Genomic DNA, 20,309 nt, shown 5'->3' on the forward strand with positions numbered 1-20,309 from the left:
GAATGATGTCCACTGTCTTCTCATGCCGGGATGTTTTCCGCATCTACAAGGGTTCAGGAATCTGGAAAAGGGGCTGTGCATAAATGAATGAAGAGGCTAGAGAAGAAATATGAATTTGGAAGGCATGGGGGAGCCAGATGGAAACTTAATTCTAGTGACTAAGCTCCTCGAATCTCTGCACCCAGGGCTTTTTATTCACACATTTTGCCCTCTAACAAAGCAGATATACATATCAAAGGTAAGGCCTGGTAAACAATGGATCATTAGATTAGGGGAATTGCCTTGGCTGTTCCTGCATTAGGTAATAACCTGCAGGGCTGAAAGAGTCCGTTCAACCTTTTGAGGAATTCTCCTCGCATTTATTCTGACCCTGCTGGAATCAGCCTCCAGCATTTTTACATTGTGTATTCAGGATTGACCCAGCCAACCAGTAGAGTAATGCCTTTTACTGCCTATTGGTAGTGGCATAAGAATCCCAAGACAGCCACTGGCGGCCTCAACTGAGATCTTAATAGACTCATGGTTGTACTCCTGGTTAATGCATCCCTTAGGAACTAAGACCTCCAAACCAGTACCACTTGTGGTTGCTGGGATGAAAATTGCAATCATGCTTTGAACTGACATATGCAAACCTATGCATAACCAAGTTTGACTTTTTCTTTCTTGGCTAGCTAATAGTAACACCCAAATCCAGAGAGAGGAGGCAACAGGAGCTGGTGTTGAAATAGTTTGAGCCACATGTTCAATGGAAGCCACTTGTACCTTTCAGACCTGCCCAACAAGCTAAGTTGAATGTATACCATTTCCACTGATGATAGATTGCTGCTGTGATAGAGCCTTAGAAATGATGGTTGGAGGGATGACTGTGTATGCCTGTGGAGTGAAAAGCAATCTACCGTGCATGCTCAAGTTTATGATTAGGTGGGTCCTACAACACGCATGTTATGATGGGAAGCTCAGGCTACATGATCACCCAGTATCCCCTGGTTAGGCATTGTCTACTAAGGCACAAAAGGAGGGTAGTTATCTTCAGAAGAGTGCATAGGTTTGCTCACAATCTTAGGGGTGAGCCTATTATCTTACTGGTGCTTGACAGAGGCTTTGTACAGTGTTCCTGTATACCAGGACATTTTTAATATATTTAGTATTGCTGGATCATAAGAACATGGCAAAGCAGCTTGTATTGAAACTCAAAGTCACAAAGGAGCCTTTTCTAACTCTGGTCCCCACTCAAAATCGATAATCTTGCCCTGGTTGGTTTGGGTCAGTGGATAGAGCGGCGGCCCAAGGACTGAAGGGTCCAGGTTTTGATTCTTGTCAAGGGCAATGTACCTCGGTTGCAGGCTCGATCTCTGGCCGTGGTTGGGGTGCCTGTGGGAGGCAACCAATCGATGTGTCTCTCACATCAATGTTTCTCTGTCTCTCCCCCTCCCACTCTCTCTCAAAGTCAATGAAAAAATATCCTTGAGTGAGGATTAACAACAACAAAAAAGGAATCTTATGGATAATTTCCTAGGTGGGTTGAAGTAGCACACTCAAATACGGTACATGTTGCCTTCAAAATCCAAAAAGGCCTATTAAGCATCATGCTTTTGTTCATGATACATAGTCTGAGATGAAGCAACATGGTTTTCATCTTGAAGGGGCATATTTTAACATTCTCCCAACCACTGGGCCCCTAGAGAATTTTCATTGAGGCTAAATAAAGGCCCTGAATTTTTGTAGGGTTTATCTTTCACCCTTTAGTTCTTATACCTAAGTACTTAACTACTTTCTGCTCATGATATCAGCATTATTGATGTAGTGAACCAATATGATATTTTATGGGATATAATGATCACGAGAGTACAAAAATTGACAAAGCCTTCAGGGAAGAATTTAAAGGTATACATTGGCCTTGTAGGGTAAAAGCAAACTACTTCTTGTGGTCCTTGCAATTTGATGTGGAGCAAAAGCTGTTACATTTGCATAACAAGTGCCTGAGACATACTCATTTGCCCCAGTAAAGATACCACATCTGGGAGAGCAGTTACAATTGGAATCACTACCTGGTTAAGGTGGGGGCTTGGTCGTCCCTAGTCATTTTCCAAGATCCATCTATTTTCTGCATAGGCCAAAGCGGTGAATGAAGATGTGATGTGATAGAGCCCACCGCCCTTGCTTGCTTTCAAGTCTTTTTGGTGGTAATCTCTGCAGCTTCTCCAGGGATGCAGCATTGCTTCTAGTTTACTTTCTTGATAGAAAGGGGAAGTCCCAATTATCCCTTCAACAATGAGGTCAGAAAACAATTGTAGGGATTCACTGGATCAGAGCATTGCAGAAGCCATGTGCACTGCAGGAGCCTGCCTGCCCAAAGGAGACCCCAGAACCCGGGAGAGAAACCCTTCTTTCTCCTCCAGGATCCTTCCAGCACCCTCTACTGACAAAGCTTTTAACATCTTGCCAGTTGGCAGAGAAGAAATATTTACAGGGTCCACATTAATTATTCCGCAGCAGACAATTAAAGATGCATTTGGAGCGGAGAGGTTTGTAAATTGGTAACTGGCACCATACCTTGTCCTGTTGAATTTTTAGCTTTGATATCAAAGTCATCAATATTCCTTTGGCTTTTTTGTTTTTTATATATTTCAGTAATAAATTTGTGTATATGTCTATGTGCATATAGATATTTAATCCATTTGAAATTCATTGTGTATAGCAGTGATGGCGAACCTATGACACGCGTGTCAGCACTGACATGTGTAGCCATTTCTGATGACACGCGGCCGCTGAGGCGGCCGCATGCCGAGGATGAAACATTTGCTGCTCCTGAGGATGAAACATTTGCGAAATAATGTTTTTTCCTCAAAGTGACACGCTACCCGAGTTATGCTCAGTTTTTTGGCGAAGTTTGACACACCAAGCTCAAAAGGTTGTCCATCACTGGTGTATAGTGTAAGGTGATGATTTAACCTACTTCAGATAGACTCAACCTTCTCCTTAATTATGAAAAGCAACATAAAATTTATGTATGTAAATATGTTTCTCTGGTCTGTTCTGTTCCATTCATCCAGTTATTTATTATTTTACCCAAGATAGATTTTCTTGTCTGAACAAAAAGATGTGGGTTAGAAATTTATAAAAATCTGAAGAGGGTTTTGGCATTTGTAGAAGAATAAAAAGCCTGTTAGGAGAGAATGATGTTCTAAAGTGAAACAAATAGAAACAAGCGCTTTGAAATTTATTTGGATTAATCTATTTAAGTTTTCCACTTGTTAGTAAATACTGCTTAGTAGCAATGCCCTCTCTCCTGGCTATTTCATCTAGTCAGTATTTCTAGAACCCAGATCCTGAGGCTGCTGGATGGCCAGAGGCAAGCCCCACATGGTAGATATGAAAACCAATTCTTAGGCTTAAAAAAAATAAAAATAAAATAAAATCTAAGGCCAAGTCCTACTTCACCTGGGACATTCGAGGTATAATCATGTCAGTCCTTCTACACTGTCTTCACGGTACTGATAATATTAGATCAAAGGTTTGATGGAGTTTAGAATCATTTTTATTTAAGTGCTTATAGAGATAAAAGTTGGAAAAGGATTTATGATTACCAGTCAGGTCTAAATGGGATTCTGGATGGAGCTGTTTGAACTTGAAAAGCTGAAAGTTGGACATTTTCTGACACATTGGGTAGGAAGACATCGTCAATCCTTTTTTTGTGTTTAGTAGGTACCTGCAATATAAATATTAAATAGGTATTATTGGAGCTTTTAAGGAAGATGATGAATTATTCTTGTTATAGCATCATTAAAAGTCACTGTTACTAAAGAGACCAAGATCACTGTCTGATCTGGGTTAGGCCATTTAGTGGGCCTTCGTGTACATATTTTGCCACTTGTCATAAAGAGGACTGGTGAAGAATGGATCCATCAGTGGAAAGCCATTTCCTGCTAAGGAAGAAAAGATATCCCATATTTGGAGTAATTAAAAATTCCTTAATGTTTTATCATTTGTGCTAATGCAGTGCTTTTTTGTTTTAGAAAATAATTGGTGTTCTTACATTCCAGCCATGCATAAATTCCTTTTCAATCTGTCTTTATCTGACTTATCTCATAGCCTTGCTTAAGAAGTCAGACCTTCCATAGATTTGAAGAGGTTCCAACTAATTTTTTGCCTTTCCTGGACCTTCGGCTTTTTTGCATGGGATCTCTAGACTGCACACAAGCCAGGGGTCCACAGGGCACTTCCTTCATTACTAGGATTTATTTCTTCAGTAGGATAATGTCCCCCAATTAGCTTTAGATCATCACATCATCCTTCTAAATCTCTCACACATAGTGGGTCCCCACTAATGTATTTACTTACTTTGCAGCTTTCTGAACCATAAGGCTGTGATCTCCCAAGCTAGAAACATTCGCTTTGTGGAGTGAAATGGGGGTGGAGTTCATCTTAAAAGCCCTTGTGGTCCCATACACACCAACTAAATGTTGCTTCCTTTTGGAAAAGGCTTTCTCAGAAACACATAGACATATAGTAGAATTTCACATTTTGGTCCAAGATGACTCCACAGAGATTGGTGAGTCAAGCAAACGGTGGGCATTAATAATGTTGCCCTACTCGGTCAAGGGTCTCAATTGGGTTTGTTCCTGTCCTGTTTCTTCCCTCTCTGTGTGTCGCCTCTTAACTGCATGTTTAGAAATACCGCAACAAACATTTGGTCCAATAATTAGATCTGAGCCATAGACTTACACCTTCAAAAGTGGCCTTACAAGAGCATATTTTTCTCTGACCGAATGATGACATGTTTTTATTTAATTTTTCTCAAGGTAAGAGAGAAGGAATTTTTTAAAAATTCTTTTTATTTTTTTTATTACAGTTGACATTCAATAGTACATTAGTTTCAGGTGTACAGTATAGTGGTTAGACATTTATATAACTTATGAGGTGATCAACCCCCATAAGTCTAGTACCCACCTGACACCATATGTGGTTATTACAATATTATTGACTATATATTCCTTATGCTGCACTTTGCATCCTCGTGGCTATTTTGTAACTACCAATTTGTACTTTGTCATTCCCCTTCACCTTTTTTTGCCCAGTCCTCCTCCCATCTCCCACCTGGCAACCATCAGTTTATTTTCTATCTGTGAGTTTGTTTCTGTTTTGATTGTCCATTTATTTTGTTCTTTAGAGTCCACATATACCAGTAAGTGAAATCATGTGGCATTTGTCTTTCTCTGAATTCATTTCACTTAGCAGAACACTTAGAATTCTTTAGGTATGTAAATCTTTAGGGCGGGGGAGTGAGTGGGGGTGGGTGATCCTGAAAGACATTGGAGCAAAGAATGTAATGTGTATTCAAGTAGTCCAAAGAAGGCGGTGGATGAGGATGTAAATGCTGTTTCACATGAACTAAGAGTTGAAATATTTTTAATAAATCTTCAAGTATATGCTATACCTCAAGCTAATATGCATTCCAAGAATTACTTTGGAGGGCAGATTTCTCACGTGTGTTAAACTGACTTCTGAAACTCTGTTTTGCCAGGGGATTCAGAAAAGGAATCTGATGCTACTAGTTGATTATTGTAAATGAGTGAAAAAAGGAGAGGAAATTGAGAGGCAGAACGTAACTGACTTTTACATGTATTTACCGAACTGTAATTGAGTAAGTGCTCTCAGGCTTAATTATTTCAATATCGGAATTTTATTACTGAGGAGTGACAGCAGCAAGACCACAGAGTAGGAAGCCCTGGGCCCTCTTCCCCTCCACAAATACTAATTCAGCAGCAATTGATGGACAAATCCTATTATCCAGACCTAAGTAAGCACCTCGATAAGATTGAAGTGACCCTAAAACCATAACTTCATATCTACGTTTTTCATTGTTTCATATATATATATATATATATATATATATATATATATATATATATTCAAATGTATCATTACTTACAGTCTTTGGCCTCTGAATCCTTCTTGTTATTTTACTGCCCATAAGATTAGTCTTTAAAAGGTCTTGCTGAGAGTATCTGGATGATGCGGAAGCAGAACTGAGGAAGTACGGAGCACGGGATATAAGGCCTATAATGTTAAAAATGCTAAATTATATCTCTAATTGCAATGTACAGACCTTGATGTAACTCATAAAATTTTAAAGCTTAAAATGGGCATATAACCCAGCTTCATTAATTTTGAGTAAAAAATTATTTTGAGTCAAAACCTGGATAGAGTCTTTTGCCTAAGGGTAACATGACCAAGTGAAAGAGAAGGAGTTGATGGGTGACTTGGACTGTTGTGCGGAGAAGTGGACAGACTGAGAGATCTTCAAGTCGATAGGACTTAGTCATTAACTGGTTGGCAGGGTGAGGTAGAAGATCCCCCAGATTTCTGGCTCAAGCAACTGGATAGATGTTAATTTTATTTTACAAAAAAATTTTATGATCTTGGCACATACATGCTCAATAATTACTGACTACAAGATTAGAAGAATAGATGTGTGAGAAATGGATAGATGTATAGCCAGGAAGCAGATAAAGATGAGTTCAAGGTCCCTGAGAAGGTAGGAGAGTATATGGGATCTGTGCACCAGGATTGGCCAGAGGAAGGAAAAGGCACCTTCTTTATTTTAACAGCAGTGTCGATGTAGGTAGGCTGGGGACAGGAAGTAGAGGGAGTTTTCATCTGATAGGCTTGTAACTTCTTTGTGAAATGGGGGAGAAGGACAGTGTCTGAAGGCCTGATGAGACCAGGAATATTTAAAATAATTGCTGCAAAGAGGAGAGAGTAGGCTGACACCATCCTCAGCTCCAGGGGAAATCTGTGAACTGAGCCGAAGCCCACCAAGCAGCTTAGTCTCTGTCTTAAGTGCTTTGTTTAAAATTGGGCACATAACCTGACCATATGGCTCAGGAGTTGAGTGGTGACCTAGGAACCAAGAGGTCACCGGTTCGATTCCTGGTCAGGGCACATGCCCAGGTTGGGACTCGATCCCCAGTGGACAGTGTGCAGGAGGCAGCCAATTGGTGATGTTTCTATCTCTCTATCCTTCTCCCTTCCTCCTCTAAAAATCAATAAAAAACATATTTAAAAAATATATTTAAAATATAAAAATAAATAAAATAGGGCACATAGCCCTGGCCCGTGTGGCTCAGTTGGTTGGATGTTGTCCCATGCACTGAAAGGTTGCAGGCTCCATTCCCAGTAGGGGTTGTGCGAGAGGCAGCTGATCAATGTTGCACTCTCACATCAATGTTTCTCTCTCTCTCTCTCTCTCCTTCCCTTCCTCCCTCTTCCTCTAAAAATAAAAATAAAATGAAGAATTGGGTGCATAGCCCAGTCAGAGCCCAGTTGTTTTTTGTCCCATCTCCACACCCCATTCCTGCCACCCGAGCTTGAACAGAGGATGGAAGCTATGGGGTGGTGGTGTCTTGCTTCCCAGCATTCCTTTCTACTCTCAGCATTCTCAGAGCCCAGCGATGGAGGGAGAGAAACCAGTCCTAAGGAATAGTTCCAACCTTCATCAAACTAACTGAAGCCAGTCCACTACTGACTATCTCACAGTTGTGTGAGTCAATTGATTTCCGTTTTTCCCCCTGAAGCGCTTTGAGAATTACTGTGCTGGTACAAGTGATAGTTCCTCAGGAGTTGCAAGTTCCTAGGGGAATCCATGTTAATGCCAAGTTAGGAGCGTGTGCTCCTTCACCAAGGCTCGGCTTCTGATGCGGGGAGAGGGAGGCTGCTGCTGCTGCCCCTGCAGAAAGGAGAGACCCCACACTGCCCACTGACGTACCCTGTGGCACTGGTATTGTGGGTGATAGGAACCTGTCCCCTTGGAGTGCTGGGTACTGAACAGACAGGTATGACCCAGTCCCTCCCCTCTAATGGGTCTACAAGTAGGAAGTCCTCAGCAAACCCTCCTCCTGTCATTGCAGAGGGGCACAGATGGGGCCGAGCCTGGAGCCTGACTTCTACCTCTGCCTCCTGGGAAAAGGTTCTCTTCCTCCTGCTACATCCCCAGTCCTGGGAACTAGGGCTCCCCCACCTTCCTCATGCTCCATGGCTCTCCTTCGTAATTATGTAGGTATTGAAGGACATGAGTGGCAGTTACATGACACACACTAACCCAGAAAGGGATTAAAAAGGCAGAGAAACAAAAATCCAGGGCATGTGGAAAGGACTGTGTCACCCTCAGGGCCAGTGGCCAAAATAGGGCCCTTGGATGTTCTTGATGTTCTTCCCCTTTGGACTGGGTGGCTGGGGCAAGGGCGCCAGCCCGCTGTCAGGGCCCAGGCAGCAGGCACAGAGGCAGCGGGGAGGGCCCTGGGCTTTACTGACAAGCCCGGCCCTGCTCTCAGTGAACCCAAAGTAACTTGATCTTTGTCATCTTGATCTTTGAGACGGATCTTTCTGCTTCTGAAAGGCTGTGTTTTCTCACATCATCCACACTGGTAAGTAGCCAGCAGGAAACATAAAAGCACAACACAGGCATTCAGAGTGTAGTAACCGGCATTTGCACACTTAGTGCTGCTATACTATTCTATACTGTGTGCCAGACATGCATGATGTCATTTAATCCTCACAACACCCCTTTGACGTAGCTATTCCTATTTTACGAAGAGGCTAACTAACTTGTCTAAGGTCACATAGCTGGAAGTGTGGGGGACAGGGTTTGAACCTTGGTTATCTTACTCCAAAGCCCCCCGCACTCCATCACCAGGCCACACTGCAGAACAGAAAAGAGGAGGCATGGCTGATCTCAACAAGAGGTGAGTCATGGTTATGGCATGTGGTGATATTTCCGATAGTCAGAGCTCGGAGAGAACCTGGACTTGACTTAGTCCTCATCGTATAGGGAGGAAGCTAGTGCAGAGACACCCTGGGGTCTGGTGTCGGTTCCGTGCTGCTTGTGGGCTGCATAGCCCAGAGGACTGTGCCGTTTCCATAAAACTCCTCAAGCTCCCAGCGCCCAAGAATCATAGTGGGCTTTATGGATAACATCTCAGAAAGGTGGCCATTAATATCCCAAGGCACTGAGATGCTTCAAAACCCACTGAAGGACCCAATGTCCTTTAGGTGGTACACTCTAAGCCCCCGCACTCAGTCACCAGGCTACCCTCTCCTGGGAGCAGTTTTTATGACTGGAACCATTTAATGTAGGATGGCAGTAACTCAAGGGAACTAAAGTAGAACATCCTGCCTGCAAATCAGAACAAGGATTTATTCATTCATGTATCATTCATTCATTCAACAGGCATCATGGCGTACCCACTCAATAGCCCCTGGGTAGTGATGGCGAGTCCCTGGGACCCTCCTTCACCTCTGACCGGGGCCCTGGGAGCTTGTTCTGGCCAGAGCAGTGCCTGTGCTTACCTCCGGGTGAGCTCATCGGGACAGAGGACCTCACGGCGTCATTAAGCTGACTTTGTAGCTCTTCTACGCGCTGGAAAGCGCCCAGCTTCACGCTGCGCTCCTGGGCAAGCTGCCTTCTCATCTGGGGGGAAAGTGCTTGGGAAGCAGAGGTGCTTTTTGGTGCTGCGTACGTTAGAGAGTGTGGGTCTAGGCCACCCCAGGAATACAAGTCTTCACAAGTCCTGGTCAGGCTGAACTCAGCCTTCTGAGCATCAAGAGCTCAAGGAAGGCCAAGAACTTAACCAAAAAGGAGCAGAGGCAGCCCTTGGGACCCCTTATTACCTTATAAAGTCAGGTGTTTAGTCACAAAGTTATATCTTTTATGTTTATTTTACGAGAGGGAGAGGGGGGAAGAGGACCTTGTAAGGCCAAGCCATGCACCTGCCCCCAAGGACCTCGGTGCAGGAGCCCCTGCACGGTTTCAAGCAGAGGAAAGACGATCTCTCCCAGACCTCTATGCTCGGCTCAGCTCCTGGCCTTCAGGAAAGCCCGCGGCCCTGATGGGAGGCCCACACCCGGAGGCAGCCTCTGTGTTGACTCCTGCGGCTTTTCCCTGCACAGCTGACTCACGGGTCCTGGCCAGAGAGTCCCTGCGTCCACAGTGCACCTCCTCTGCACAGACCACGGACAATTTTTCTTTGGAGATTTATTTTTATTATTGCCTAAGTTTTTAATGATAAAAAAGTAATAGCCTTGGCTGGTTTGGCTCAGTGGATAGAGTGTCGTCCTGCTGACTGAAGGGTCCCCGGTTGGATTCTGGTCAAGGACACATGCCCGAGCTGTGGGCTCAATCTCCAGTAAGGGGGTGTGCAGGAGGCAACCAATCAATGATTCTCTCTCATCATTGATGTTTCTGTCTCTCTCTCTCCCTTCCTCTCTGAAGTCAATAAAAAAAAAAATAATAAAAAAGTAATAATAGTGCAGTGGATTGAATAGTGTCCCCCCCAAATCAATGTCCACCTAGAACCTAAAAATGTGATCTTATTTGGAAAGAGTCTTTGCAGATGTAACTAAGATGAAGTCATGCTGGTAAGGGTGGACCCTAATTCCAATGACTGGTGTCCTTGTAAGAAGATAAGAGGGTTCATACACGCAGGGAGACATACAGGCGAAGCCCATGTGACAAGGGAGGCAGAGAGTAGAGTGAGGTAGCTACAAGGCAAGGAACGCCAAGGGTTGCAGGCAGGCCCCAGCCACTAGAAGGAACAGATGCTTCCTCGAAGCCTTCTAACGGAACCGACACCTTGATTTCAGACTCCTGGCCTCCGAAACTGTGGGAGAACAAATTCCTGCTTGTTTCCAGCCACCCAGTTTGTGGTAATGTGTTACAGCAGCCTGCCTAAACTAATACACATGCTAATCTCAAAAATTCCACCGTGTGTTTTCATTCCTGTCTCTGGAGACCCAGCCAGAAGGCCCCTAAACTTTCAGAGCTGTGACCATAGGCTTGTCTTGCAAATGGTAAAGAGTGGTGGTTCCTTGTACTTTGACTTTCCGTAGATGATCAGATCCTCAGAGCTAGGAAAACGTCCTAATATAAATTAGGCCTAAGGTTCCTCTATGTACTATGGGGATTTGTGTGGGATCCTCATTATCCCCGAGGGGCCGGGGAGCCAGGGGAAACATGTTTGTAGCTCTTCTACGCGCTGGAAAGCGCCCAGCTTCACGCTGCGCTCCTGGGCAAGCTGCCTTCTCACCTGAGGGGAAAGTGCTTGGGAAGCAGAGGTGCTTTTTGGTGCTGCGTACGGTAGTTCCCCGGATTCCTGGGGAGAGTGTGGGCCCAGGCCAACCCAGGAATATAAGTCTCCCTCAGCCAGGCCTGGCTAAACCAATTGGAAAAATACTAGCAAAGGAAAGAAACACGCTTAATCATGTGTCAGCACATCCCACCTCCACTTCGCCGAGGTTAGTGCAGGGACTCACCCAAGGTCACACAACCAGTTAGTGGCAGAGTCAGGATTTGAAGCCAGGTCTGTCTACCTATTTCCAAAGTTGTCCACCTTCATATTCCCAACAAAAAGACAAACAGCCAATATTTATAGACAGCTGTGTCAGTCCCTGTTCTAAGTGCTTCATTTGAATGACCTCATTTAATCCTCCCCCAAATCCCATGAGGTGAGTACATTATTCTCCGTTGCACCAGCGAGGAAACTGGAGCCACAGACCTTACCCAAAGCCACACAGCGGGGGCCTGGGGTGTGAATCAAGCACTCTATGCCCTAAATGACTTCCCCAGGAGCAGGAGGTAGGCAAGGACATGCATGCTCTCCAAGATGGGTCCAAGTCCGCCCTTGGAAGTCGAGGTTAGAGATAGATGAAAGAAACCACTGCTGCCCAGCCAGCATGGCTCAGTGATTGAGGGTTGACCTGTGAACCGGGAGGTTGAGGTTCGATTCCCAGTCGGGGCATATGCCTGGGCTGTGGGCTCGATCCCAAGTGTGGGGCACGCAGGATTAAATGAGGTAATTCAAATGAAGCACTTAGATTCTCTCTCATTATTGATGGTTCTATTCCTCTCTCCCTCTCCTTTCCTCTCTGAAATCAACAAAAGTATATTAAAAGTAAATAAAATAAAGAAACCACTGCTGGCCACGGGGGCTCTTGCAGGAATCCGCCTTCCATAATACTTGTGGCTTTTGCATGATTTTCTAAAGATGCCTGGTTCAAGCATTAGAACCAGGTGGAAATGTGTTTTTCAAGTGGGTTACAAAGGTGCCAAGGTACCGGGCCTTGCGGTAGGCAAGCCATCATCTCTCACATAAGCAGCTTGAACAATCCATCGCCCAGGGTGGGCATACATATTTCCATTTTCGTGGTGGGCCCAGAAGTGACGAAGGTGGAGAAGCACTGCCTTGGGGGGCCTGAGAGGCATGGAAAAGACGGGAAGAGTGACAGGGCTCTGCTGTGGCAGCCTGACCCGCTTTCCAGGTGTTGCTCCCTCTCCCTGGAGTTACCTGCCGGAGCTCTCTCTCCGTTTTCTTCCTCTGGAGCTGGCCCCGTCTCGCAGCCCGCTCAGCCTCTTCAGCAAGGAGCTGCAGGTGCTGTTCTTTTTGCTTCACATCTTCCAAGAGCCTCTCCATGCTGGAGGTTTTCAGTAAATCCAGCTGCTGCCGGTGGAGAGATTCCCGGGTCATTTTGTGTTCCAACTCTTTCAGCAACCGAGCCTGAGGAAGGAAAAGGCCACAGGAAATGAGAAAGGCACAGTTTCTTCTCAGCACAAGGCAGGGATCTAGAAGTTGGGGGACCTCCATTAGGGCCGGGGGCAGAACTGTGTGGAGTGTTCCCCGGTTCAGGGTACGACAGCCCAGCTGCAACACTATCAGGATGTGGGCATGGCGTTTACTGTGAGCCTCGAGGCAACAGTCAGGGCAAAACCAAGACAAAATAATAGCAATCATGGCCAGGCAAGCGATAATGCCACTATCCAGCAACACCAGGTCAAATAATTTGGTCTTTTAATACCAGAATTTGATGATAATGTGTATGTTACTTAGCTTATTAACCAAATAGTTATATCTATCATAAACGGCACCTGTATCATCATCGAGCATTTATCACGAGAGAGCAGGGGTAACCTGGGGAGACAGGTGATCCAAGACATGCGATGAGTGGGGAGGGAGGGCCTACCCTGGCCTTCATTTGGGCTTCCAAAATAGCTTTGGGGAAGCCAGATTCCAGATGGTTAAAGAAGGAAACAGTAGTAATAATTTGGTTCTGTTCTGAAATTATTCTAATCAATAGCACCATATGGTCAACCTTTAATTATAGCACTACTAACAATGATTAATACAGCAGGTCTTCGAATAACATTGTTTTGTCCAACGTCATCTTATATAATAATCCTATATAATAAAAGGGTAATAATGAAAATTGACCCTAAAAGCAGAACGACCAGAACGACCGCTGGACCAGTCACTATGAGGTGCACTGACCACCTCTTGATCCCTTTCCCCGGCCGGCAGGCTCCAATTGCCTGATGGCCACCCGCAGTGGGGGCGGGGCCAGCCAGCGGGGCGGGAACAGCTGACCTCTTGGTCCCTTCCCCCAGCCATCAGGCATTGATCACCCGATGGTGAACAGGGAATCGGGGGTGGGTGGTGATGGGGGGTGGAGCTGGCTGCAGGCAGCTGGGGAAGATGGCCCTGATCACAGGCCAGGCCTAGGGACCGTACCTGTTCATGAATTTCATGCATTGGGCTTCTAGTTTCATTATTACATCGATGAGATGCTGTTAGGACTTAAATGTTGTTTCTATCCATTAGCCCATGCTAAAATTGGTTTTGTTATGCATCGTTTTGCTTAAAGTTGCAGAACCTATCGATGATGTTAAGTGAGGACTTACTATACTTGTATGGTGACTTTACACAATTATACACCGTGATCACCTGTTGTACAATGATGGAGGAATTAGAATCCAAAAGGAACAAATCATATTTCTTGGTTTAAATATGCCCAGCTTTCCCAGGCTATTATTTAAACATAGCCATTCTCTCTCTAAACCCGGGGTCTCAGCCTCCATGCTCAGAGGGTCAGCACAGTTATTAGGAAACACTGTTATTTTTGTGCCAGCCCCTACTAAGCAGCAGAAATGTCTGAAGACTTGGCGTGGGTCATCAGGAAAGGACCGGAAGGTCTGCTTGGGGCATAATGCTGACAGCTGGCCACACTCTGATGGAACGTATGCTTGGAAGATGAAAGGATCGAATTCAAGGCAGAAACCCAGACCTCTTGGGTGAAAAGATCATCAGAGAACCCCCGCCCCATCCCCCTACACACACACACACTTAAATAATCTTATGTATAAGTAACATTTCACCATCTAAGCCAAATATGAATAAGGATTGAAAGCCTTTTGGCCACTGCCCTTGGTTTCTGGGCTGGAAAGGAGGGGGAAGGGAAGCCGAGACCCGGGCCATCTCTCTGTGGCCGCGCCCTCTGCTTGGCTTCACGCCGAGGAGCCCCAGTGACTGTCACAGGCAGCACCAGCGGCTCCCAGGGGCCACATTCAGCTTTGCCCAGCGGGTCCGGGCTCAGATACCTGGCTCTCCTGCTGCTCGCACATCGTCACGTTGCGGGCCTGAGCCCGGGCCAGGGCCTGCCTCAGGGCCAGCAGCTGTTGGCGAAATAAAACCACTTCTTGTTCTGCCATCAGCTTGGTGCTCACACACTCCTTTTTACTTTGCGCAGCCTCCTGTGAACATCCCAAACACAGTAAGATAGGAAATGAGTCTCCTTCCCAGTTTCAGCTTTGTGCGCAGCCTCAGAACCACCCGCCACCCGCTGTTCTTTCAAAGGCTGTAGCAAGGCCGCTGCCTCCACCAGGCGACTTCCGTGGGGAGCAGAGGACAGACGGAGGGAAGACTTCAGAAACAGTCAGTAAAAGTTCCCAAAGCACTATCATACGTGCTCTGGTTTCAATTTACCTTAAAGCGGATTTTCCACTTACGATATTGTTACTTCATTTTCCTCAGATAATCATGTTTGAAACCTCAAAGATTTGAAGCTATTTTTTATTTTTATTTTTTGGTGTGTTTGTTAATCCTCACCCAGGGATATTTTCCCCATTGATTTTTTAAAAAGAGTGGAAGGGGGTGAGGGGGCGAGAGAGAGAGGGAGAAGTATGGATATGAGAGGGACACATCGATAGGTGCCTACCCCACGTGACCCAGGATCAAACCTGCAACTGAGGTACGTGCCCTTGATCCCCGGGGAATCAAACCCGTGACCCTTTGGTGCGTAGGCGGACACTCTAACCACGGTGCCAAGCTGGCCAGGGCTGAAGCACTTTGCAGAATGCTGCCTCAAGCCCTTGGTAAAGTCTCTCCTCCATATTTTCCCTTTCCTTGCTCTAAACTCGGATCTGTTTTCCCATTTGCTTCTTTGCCCTTTGCTTCTGGCTCTTTCCTATTTCTCTCGAGGCTCTGACATGGCCCGTTCCCTGGAAAAATGCTCTACTGTCAGATCCTTTAAGATGGTGGGAGCAGCTGCAGTCCAGCCCCCCTCAGCCCACCCCCAGGGCCAGGCCTCCCTCCCCCATCGCTCACCTTCTGGGCCCTGCTCAGCTGGCCCCGGAAGCGAGCCTGCTGCACAGCCAGCCTCCAGCGGCCCAGGCGCCTGGCTTTGCACACCAGGGCGGCCAGGCTGCAGTTCTCCTGCTCCAAGTCCCGCAGCTGCTCCTGTGAAGAAGGCTCACTTTCAGAAAAGGCTGCCCCCAACCCTTTCCCTGGGAGAGCATGAACCCTAACGTCAGAAACATGCCTTCCAGAAGATGACACAGTTGTGCCCTTTTAATATGCCTAAGGCATTCTCAGGGGAACCCGGCTGGAATGCAGAGTGAGCGGTGGGGTCGGATGCTGGATGGAGTGCTGATATCCCGTTGCTAAATGAAATCACATACTTTGGCTGCGCTTTCTTTCTTTCCTTCATCAGGTCTGGCAGAGCCCCATTTTTTCTTTAGGTCCTTCATGTGATCCATCCATTCTGTTCTCACTTCGCTGATGAGCTCACACACTTTCTGGATCAAATTAAGCTGATTCTCATGCAACTTCTCCTGCAAACCGTAGACTCGGGTTCAGGAAGGGCAGTAGTGGAAGAGTGGTTTTGCCTTCTAAAACGCAACTTTCAGAAATGATTTCACATAAAAAAAAAAAAAAAAAAGCATCCACCCACCCAATGATTTCATCAGGTATTACCCGGATGTCGCTCTAGCAGCCCCGTTAGTGTGGTCTTCAACCCGCAGGGCTTCACTACCTGAGAGCCTGCCTAGTTGTCTGACACCAAGGCAAGGTGAGTGGGCAGAAGAGTGGGAGATCACAGATGGAAAACTGCCCCCCGCCCCACAAGTGGTTACTTAGATATTTAAACCTAGGGATTTAAAAAATCCTACCTAATAAAATGGTAATATGCAAATTGACCGCACCTTCGCTATGCCCAAGCCACGCCCACCAGCCCAAGCCACACCCACCAGCCAATCAGGGCGAATATGCAAGTTACCCAACAAAGATGGCGGTTAATTTGCATACACGGAGGGAGGGAGGAGTGAAGAGTGAAGACTGAAGACAACTTAGAAGGAAGAGGGAGGAAAAGCAGAAAGCAAGGTGGCTGCCAGAGGGAAAGCCCAGGCGGGGTGGAGCGGAGCGGGGCGGGGCGGGCGGTAGCGGTGAGTGGATGCAGGCGCAGCAGCCGCAAAGGCGGTGGCAGCAGCAGGGCACGCGGCTGCAGCGGCCGCTTGCAGGATTCTTTCTGCAAATGGGCTACTAGTATATATATATATATATATATATATATATATATATATATATATATATATATATATTTATTGATTTCAGAGAGGTAGGGAGAGGGAGAGAGAGAGAGAAACGTCAGTGATGAGAGAGAATCACTAATCAGCTGCCTCTTATCGGCTCCACTCTGGGGATCAAGCCTGCAACTCAGGCATGTGCCCTGACTGGGAATTGAACCATGACTTTCTGGTTCATAGGTCGAGGCTCAACCACTGAGCCACGGCAGCTGAGCTAAATTTAGGGATTTTTGCTATCAGGTTGACTCAGCAGAATCTGACCTGATAAAGCATGGTGGATTAGTCACGAACGGGGAAGGCCATTAAAAATAGAGCAGAGGAAGGAACCAGGCTGGCCGCCTTCCTAGTGAGGCTCCAGCAGAAATCTCACCAATAAACAGCCTGTTCAGAATGGCTTATGGTGAAGTGACTGGATCACTGGTAACCCAACGTTCTTCAGTTAAAGGTGCGAGTGGGGAGTCTTCTCACCTTTGAACCACTTCCCTGGAGAGGAAGGCAGAAGGGGAGTGCCCAGCTGGGAGCCACAGCGGGAAGCCTGGCTGCTGGCCACACCACAAAAGCTTCACCACCTTCTTGAGACCTTGGGGTAGAACAGGGACTTCCCCGTTAGTGACTAATCCACAGTGTTTTATCAGGTCAGATTCTGCTGAGTCAACCCGATGGCAGAATTTGGGGTGGGGTGGGGGGCTTGTAGAACTAGTTTAGCCTGGGAGAAGCACTGAATCCACTTTCTGTCTAGGAATCTGGCAGAAGCTACAAAGAACCTAAAAGACATTTTCAACAATTTCACACTCGGAAGATGGCTTAGCAGATTCCAGCCTTCACTGTGTGCTCACCCCTCCCCTGCAGCGTCAGGCCCACGCATTTTGGTTTTGATCCTTTAATATTTGTAAGCACTTGTACTCCGTGGGCCCTTCACAAGTAAGAAGGCCAGGGCGGAGCATCAGTAGAAGCTCCTCTCAGTGTAATAAGCCGTGGTCAGTCCTGGACTCCCCGGAGAGATAGGTAAGGACCTGCTGGGGCTGGCTCTGGGAATGTCTAATGTGGGGCAGGGGGCAGTGGACTGGAGGGTGGTGGGTTTGAACTGAAATTTGCACTGTGGGACAGCTGGCCCAGGCTCTGCGACAACCCGTTTTAGGCACTCAGGCCTCCATTCACAGCTGCTCAGACGTCACGAGAAAGCGACAGGCTTCCTCAGTGCGGTGAGCACATGGGCACCCATCACTCCTCTTCCAGACGGGCCTCACTCACGGGCCAGCCGCTCCCTGACACCGATGGCAGAGAAAGGCTGGTGGGCATTGAGGGCTGGAAAAATCTCGAAAGATGATCCAGATTCTGAATCTGCCCAGCGAGCTTTCTGGAGGTGCCTGCTGCTGCCTACTCTGGGGTCTGGCCTGGCCCCGGGCACTGTCCTCTGCTGTTTGGATGCTCACACTTAATAGACATTGGAGAAGAAGGCTCCCCCTTCCTTCCCTCAACTGGCAGTAGAGTGAGGAAAAGAGCAAATTTCTAAATTACCTAAAACTCAGTGTCTGTCCTGGTAAAATAACGACAACCCATTGCTGACTCGTTCTCTGTAGAGAAAGCTCAGAGCTGGAGAATTCTTACGACCATTCTGTCATCAATCGCTCTGGGTGCAGCCCCCATGGGGTCAGCTGCACCCGCTCCCCACAGGACTGCCCTGGTGTCCGACCCAGGTCACTTACTTTCATGTGTAAACAACCCGTAAACAAAGTTTTGACTAAATCTTCGTATTCTTCTTGCACTTCTTTTCTGATTTGCTTTTCGAGATGCAGATTCTCCTCTTCCAAGTCCGTGAGTCGGGCTCTCAGAGCAGTGATTTCCATGATCATGTCATGACTGAGCTCCGCAACCTAGCAGCAGGAACACTCTCTTTGAATGGAAGATAGTTTGGGAACTCCCAACGGCCACTACAGTGTGCACGTCTACGTTAAGCCTAATGTACAAGGTGAGTGTCCTGTTGTGCAAATGTGGGTGGGAGAATTGCGGTGGGTTTGAGGGTCAGAGAGCAGTACCAGACACAGAGTAGGTGCTCATGAACGGCCCCAGAAGATACACCAGTTAACTGCTTTTCATTTGGAGGAAAGATTTCAACTCTCTTGGCCTCCATGTTCAAACTGGCCTTCCCTTGACATTTCAGCCTAAATACCTCTTCTTCTTTGGAATTGCACTTTAACCGGCCTCAAAAGAAAACAAACAACCCCTCTCTCCCAAACACAAAAATAAGAACAAAAAGAAAAAACAATCAATAAAAATAACAAAAAATACCGAATAAAACAAACAAACAAAAGCCCACATTGCTTAAAAAGTGAACGTCAGCCCTTGGGTGTTTCTGCAGCACACCCTCATTGGCGGGGCTCTCCTCGAGGGGGCACAGGAAAGCGACACCAGGGAGTCCCAGGCGTGGCTACTGCTGGGATCGCGGAATTGAGAAATGGAGGAGAGAAACTTTTTAGTCATAACCAACCTACCAGACCAGCATTATCTTCAGGTGGACTCTGACTTCTTCTTAAAATATCTAATTCCTGAAGAGAAGAAAGCAGTGCACTAGTAAACTCAAACATGTATTCTTCCAAGCCTGGCGCAGTTCAGTACCACATGCTCCAGACACTTCCGATTTGTGTCCACGGAGCTTCATTTAGATCCTCGGGCCCCACCCAGAGCCAGGACTGTGCTTCAGGATGCCCAGTCCAGCATCAAAAGACAGCATCCACTCCCAGGTATCCACACTGACACAGAGGACTCAGCTATGGGGATAAGCCACGCTGGGGACCAAAGCCAAGACTCATTATTTGATATTTTAATGCTTCATTTGTTCAGACCGTTGCACTTTTTTTTTAGGTATACACTAAAATTACACTGAACCTCCGATGCAACCCATTTCAAAAAGAGTGCGATCTAGGACAGGAGAAGTGACTCTTGGATCCCGCTAGTGGGGACTCATTTTAAGAAAGCCTCATCATGAGACCCATGATGTGCATCCTGAAGATGCATTGACTCCAGGATCCTGGCTTCTCTGCTAGACCAGAACAGCACGAGGTGCCTTGTGTTTGTCAAGGGTGGGAAGGTCAGCTATGCATCTTCCCTGGGGGCCAGCTGCTTAGTTGCTCACCTCTTATTATATTCCCCACTAGACACCTCCAATCCACACCCCCCCCCCCCCCCTCTTGCTGGGGCCATCCCCTTTGTGGCTGAGAATACCAGCAGGAGAAAATGAGCCAATAAGAGAAATTTGGAGCGTGCCATCCACCCTCAGTTCTTACATAAAACTGTTTTACTTTCTTCTTCAGAGTGACTCCTGGGCCTCCCTTCCTCTACCTTCCCCATTGCTTCTGGTCTTGGGGACATACCTGCTCCTTCTGACAGAGCTTCAGCCTCGTATGCTCCAGCACATGCTCATAACACATGGAGTAGCTCTCGAAGTTGCTGCGTTCCCTTGCCATCACATCACACCCCAGAGAAAGGAGGCAGGCCTCCAGGTGGTCTTTCCTGAAAGTGATCTGAAAAGGAAGGGGCACCATTCACAGCCGCTCCCGCAGGGCAGCCTCACCGTGCCGGGCTCGTGGTTCAGGCTGCCTTGGCTCACAGAGCCACTTCCCTT

The 20,309-nt window shown here is 46.7% G+C and overlaps 1 protein-coding gene across 1 annotated transcript in view; it reads right to left on the bottom strand.

Moving 5' to 3' along the window:
• Positions 1-3,583: 3,583 nt before the first annotated feature.
• The window catches only part of LOC307105423 (uncharacterized protein), a gene marked incomplete at both ends in the record, with an annotated part of 140,657 nt that continues 123,931 nt past the window's right edge, over positions 3,584-20,309 (bottom strand). Inside the window, 10 exons of the mRNA XM_079781175.1 lie at positions 3,584-3,709; positions 5,933-6,060; positions 9,349-9,469; positions 12,342-12,551; positions 14,426-14,578; positions 15,432-15,563; positions 15,785-15,937; positions 18,394-18,561; positions 19,180-19,233; positions 20,059-20,208. Coding sequence (XP_079637301.1) covers positions 3,584-3,709; positions 5,933-6,060; positions 9,349-9,469; positions 12,342-12,551; positions 14,426-14,578; positions 15,432-15,563; positions 15,785-15,937; positions 18,394-18,561; positions 19,180-19,233; positions 20,059-20,208 — 1,395 coding nt within the window. The remainder of the gene's footprint in view (positions 3,710-5,932; positions 6,061-9,348; positions 9,470-12,341; positions 12,552-14,425; positions 14,579-15,431; positions 15,564-15,784; positions 15,938-18,393; positions 18,562-19,179; positions 19,234-20,058; positions 20,209-20,309) is intronic.

Source organism: Cnephaeus nilssonii (assembly GCF_951640355.1).
Source record: "Cnephaeus nilssonii genome assembly, chromosome: 9".
Lineage (NCBI taxonomy): Eukaryota > Metazoa > Chordata > Mammalia > Chiroptera > Vespertilionidae > Cnephaeus > Cnephaeus nilssonii.